The 4,875-nt window shown below is 51.6% G+C and overlaps 2 protein-coding genes across 2 annotated transcripts; one reads left to right on the top strand and one right to left on the bottom strand.

The window, feature by feature from the left end:
• Positions 1 to 128: 128 nt before the first annotated feature.
• Positions 129 to 918, top strand: MAA_10162 (transposase-like protein; the record flags this gene model as incomplete). The annotated part of the gene is made up of 2 exons (XM_007828160.2): positions 129 to 443; positions 496 to 918. The coding sequence occupies 2 exons, from the start codon at positions 129 to 131 to the stop codon at positions 916 to 918; spliced, it is 738 nt and encodes a 245-aa protein (XP_007826351.2).
• A 697-nt stretch (positions 919 to 1,615) lies between these two features.
• MAA_10163 (major facilitator superfamily transporter) lies at positions 1,616 to 3,331 on the bottom strand (the record flags this gene model as incomplete). Its single annotated transcript, XM_007828161.1, has 6 exons — positions 1,616 to 1,822; positions 1,887 to 2,606; positions 2,679 to 2,955; positions 3,031 to 3,101; positions 3,157 to 3,224; positions 3,277 to 3,331. The coding sequence occupies 6 exons, from the start codon at positions 3,329 to 3,331 to the stop codon at positions 1,616 to 1,618; spliced, it is 1,398 nt and encodes a 465-aa protein (XP_007826352.1).
• Between the last annotated feature and the right edge of the window lie 1,544 nt (positions 3,332 to 4,875).

A 4,875-nucleotide genomic window follows, 5' to 3' on the forward strand; every position in this document is an offset into this window, starting at 1 on the left:
GCTGGCAAAAGCCCAGAAACGACCCTAATCACCGTGATCTAACAAAAGACTTTCTCAACGCCGCGGACTGGGTTGAATTGGAGCGTTTCTACGAGTTCCTGAAACCGTTTTACATCCTTACAAAGACAATGGAGGGCAATGCTAATAAACCGGGGGCAGAAGGCGGCCACGGCGCCGTGTGGGAGACTTTGAAGACGATGGACTACCTGTTTATTAAATTCAAGCAGGCTGCATACGAAACTCGACTTGAAGATGCCTCTCATTTTAAGTCTGGTATTGACTGCGGGTGGTCTAAGCTTGAAGACTACTATGTCAAGTCAGACAGGACACCTGTCTACCGAGCAGCTCTAGCGCTCCATCCTTCTTACGGATACGACAACTTTGAGAGGCACTGGAAGAAAGCGATGGGTAAGCCTCAATGGTATAATGACATGCAGTCGGCTGTCAGTGATCTGTTTGATGAATACCGGCGGCACGCTGAAGTTGAAACGCAAGCTCAGGCACGCTGAAGTTGAAACGGAAGCTCAGACTGGGTTTTCGGAAGATGATGATGGCATCGATACTGATGCTAATGAATACAGCTCGTTTGGAAAGAGGTCAATCAGCTCGCTGAATGCACAGCGGAAGAAGGCCAAGGCAGTTAGCGAGCTTGACAGATTCCAGACACGGCAAATCTATGCCGAGGATCTTGACGTCGCGAGCCCTCTTGAATGGTGGAGCCGACATCAACATGAATATCCAGTCTTGTATCGGATGGCGCTAGATCTATTCTCTATTCCTGGAATGAGTGCTGAATGTGAGAGAGTGTTTAGCCAGACAAAGAAGATGATCACTGACGAGCGAAACCAATTGTCTCCAGAGGCAGTGGAGGCTGATCAACTTCAAAAGCACTGGTTATTGAGAGGGTTAGTAACGTAGCATGTCGATGAAGCAAAAAACACGGCTCCCGATACTGTAATAGATATACCACTTCTCCCGATACTGTAATAAAAATAAAAGTGGGGCCAGACCATCAGACCAAGACCGACCGACCCCCAGCTCCAGACAGACCCAGACCGACAGACCAAGAGTCTGGGTGAAACCAGACCGACAGACCGGAGGAGCCGGTCTAGGTCTGTCGGTTTGTTAGCCACACTGAGCCTATGCGTGTGATTTGCGGCTACGACATTTGGCGCTTCACCATGTAGGATGGAGCGAAGTCTAATTAAAGTTGGAGCAGCCAGGTACCCGTCTCAGAAACGGAATCCGACATCCTCGACGGGGCCGGCGGTTGGCCAATGGGAGCTTGGAGATAACGGCTAATATTCCATTTCGGGTAGTTTTGACAAAAACGGAAGTGTCATCTGCGTCTGGTACCTTAAGCCCTTGTAAAGTTTAAACAATAATTCAGCCTTGCAGCGCGATTGAAGGAGAGACACCGGCACTGGGAAATAGTGATGTCTTGAAGGCTGAAGATTCGGGTAATACTGACAAGACGGATGTAGATGAATATGAGCCTCAAATCCTTGATCATGAGGGGCTAGACGAGGAAGGTTCTTGTGTAGATGCCATGGATGAGGGTAATAAATCGCCTCATTTAAATTAGCAGAATAGGGTAGTCAAGTTTCTTACCCGTCTATGAACAATGCACCAAATGACTGATTAATAAGCAGGCGACAGATACTGGATCCTGCACTGGCGCTCCTGGATAGCCTCCAGCCAAATTCTGGACTGGACTGGAGCGAAAGTCGGATCCAGCTCCAATCCAATCCAAACGGATCACTGCGCCGAATCCAAAGGAGCTGAGCGTGGTCCCGATGACGGGGTAGATCCAATGCATTCCCTACGAGACATTGGTTAGCAATCGACCACGCGCAAGGGTTCAGCAAAAAAAAAAAAGGGCTTACGCGGTCGGCCGCGACGTCAAACATGGCCATGCCCGCCGCCATGGCAAGGGCCGGGATGGGCAAAAAGTACAAGCGCATCTCGGGCTCAAAGATGCCGCCGTTGCGCCTGGCCAGCCGCACAATGGCCGCGTCAATCAAGAATCCTCCGTACAGGGTGCCGAGTATCGACCCGACAAACGGCCCGAGATGCATGAGCCCCAGCTCGCGGGGTGTAAAGTTGTACGGCGGCTCGACAAAGATGATGGACTTCATGGACCCCGACACGGTAATGGTGCAAAGATCGACGCCGTACACGGCCGCCACAAAGATGACCTGGGGTATGGCCATGGTGAAGAGCGGCTGGTAGAGCGTCTTCCAGAGCGACTCGCCCGTCGGCGTGAGAAGCTGGAGCCGGAGGTAGTGCGGGAACGGCACCTGGGGCGTGCGCTTTTCGTCGTCCTTTTCCAGCGCGCCATCGGCATCGACAACATGCTCGTCGTCCTCGGCGCTGCCCTTGTGGCCGGCTGCGGGCCGCACAAACTTGGTCTCTTCGTACCCGACGGCAAAGACCAGGGTGAGCACCGTCATGAAGACGCCGAGTGTCATGTAGCACGACCGCCACCCAAAGGCCGTTGCCTGCGCGCCGGCGGCCATGGGGCTGAGGCTGAAGCCAAACTTGAGGGCGGCAAAGTAGATGCCGTTGGCGGTGCCTCGCTGGTGGACAAAGAACAGGTCGCGGATCTGTCAAACTTGTTCAGAGACCGGTGCGGCCAAAAAGATGAGAACAACATGGGGCAAGGGGCGTACACGTACACTCATCTGGACGGCAGTCTCGTTGATGGCGCCCGCGAGGCCCTTAAGCAGATTCGTCAGGTACAGCTCCGTCGCCGTCTGCATGTACGCCGTCCACCACACGGCCGTCGACACAATGTACAGCGAGCGGCGGCCGTATTTTTTGGCAAAGGGGATGAAGATGATGCACGTCACCGCCTCCCCCCCCAGCAGGATCGCCTTGGCCGTCAGCAGCTGGCCGGTCGTGACGTGCAGCTCCTTTCTCAGGGGTTTGAAAAACAGCGACTGTATGGACAGCCTGGATGGGCGTTAGCAGCCGCCGCGGCAGAACTTGTGGTGGCATCGTCATCGTCATGGCCGTCAAGGGACTCACCCGGTGAAGATGGCCATGGTCATGGCCGTGAGAAGCCCAAAGTTGAACATTTTGCGCCACATGGGCCATCGCTACAAGACGTCAGTTCCGGTGAGTCGTGACATGGAGGCAGGACGCGAGACTGACCAAAGGATCGTTGGGGTCGTCTGACGGCGTGGGCCTGCGAGTTACTTTTTCTTTGCCCGACTTTTGACCTGTGGCACCGTGAGCGAGTTGCCATGACCACTTTGCTGGCGAAGGACTTACGGCTTAGCAGCTCGACCGTGCCGGGTGGGAAATCGCTGCGACCACGCATTGTCATGGTTGGGTTCTGCAAAGTGGCCGGTGGAAATGGAACGGTGTAAGATGACTGGATAGCGATGAGAGTCTGCGTGGGCCGCCTGACGACTCTGCGAGGTTGGCCAAGTGTTTAAATATGATTTCACGGCATGGCAAGTTGTCAAGTACTGCACGACCGAGCCGATAATCACGCCGTGCACGGCCCGACAAAGCCTATTGACTATTTGCGGCGGCTAGCGTGTTGCAAATAGATATATGTCTGGTGTGGGCTGACTCGGGTCGCGCAGTATACGTCGAGTGAGCTCGTGGCCGGGCTGCCCGAGGGGCGTTTCAGAAACGCAAGCATGTTGCTTGCCGTCGTAGTACTGTCGGATAAGGCTGCCTCTGTTGATTGAACAAGCAGACTTGACGTAATTGCTAGATGTCATAAAATCATCGATATCAGTAGTTTGAGAGGCTGGCCAGCCACCCTGATTTCATCAGGTGGCTGGGAAGTCTTCTAAACTAAAGATAAAAGACATGAACCCTTCTGAAGGATAAAAAAAAAAAAAAAAAAACAACAGTAATTTTTATATTCAAGAAATAAGCTTAGTTAACAATGAGTCTCATAACGTGACAAGTACAATGTTGCAAGCATACGCCTAATACAACCAGACTCGAGTGAGCTTGCCACCGAATAAACCTACCCTCTTGCCAGCGGGCTAGTTGGGTACGATAGGAAATAGGAAATAGTCATGTCGTCGCTAGTGCTGCATCATGTATCATGTGGATGTGCAAAATTAGAGTTCCCCGCCAGCGTTAAGCACCAGGGTCGACTCCAGGCCGGCTCCGATTTGTTTGCACCGTTGAACCGTACCTGAGGTAACTGGATGAGATTGGCAACTCATCCAACTCCAACCAATCCTATATTCTGGTTGGTTGGATGCAACCAATCTTTGCTGTGAAAGTCTCCAATCGATCCAATTCAAGGGTCGGATTGGATGAGTTGGTTGGAAGGACACTCTGAAACCAACCGTTCACTCTTTTTGGTAGAAAATTAGGAGTCTTTTAGTCTGTCTAACCTGTTCTAAAGCAATCGTGCTGTCATAGGATTCCTTGGAACAATACGCATAAACTCCTGGAGAACTCTATACAACGACAAAAGCTTCCATTCTGACCCGCGCCAAAATTCCTATTCAAGTCTCCATCAGTCCAGAATATTCGAATTATAAGCCTAGAGTTGCCATTTGTATCAGCAAACCATTGATAGACTAACTGAGCATATTGAAAGTAGAAAACAAGTCTCACCTCAGATCTGAATTCTCCCGTAGGATGGGACAGCGGCTTTCAGATAGGTCTGCAAAGTGATTCATAGCCATCGCAGCCGCATTCAGCTTTATATTCTTCAATAGAGCAACCGATTTGAGTGCAATTTTCAATAATCCGAAGGCCAAGGAGAGCAGCTTCCTTATCTTCATAGCCATCGAAGCACTCGTCTGGAAGAGAATCCTTAGCAGTATAAGGTTTAGAACAATCGCATGCATTCTGCTCATCCGTTGCTGGCTTGGGCTGTCGACTGGCAAGGCA

Source organism: Metarhizium robertsii (assembly GCF_000187425.2).
Source record: "Metarhizium robertsii ARSEF 23 chromosome Unknown MAA_Scf_19, whole genome shotgun sequence".
Lineage (NCBI taxonomy): Eukaryota > Fungi > Ascomycota > Sordariomycetes > Hypocreales > Clavicipitaceae > Metarhizium > Metarhizium robertsii.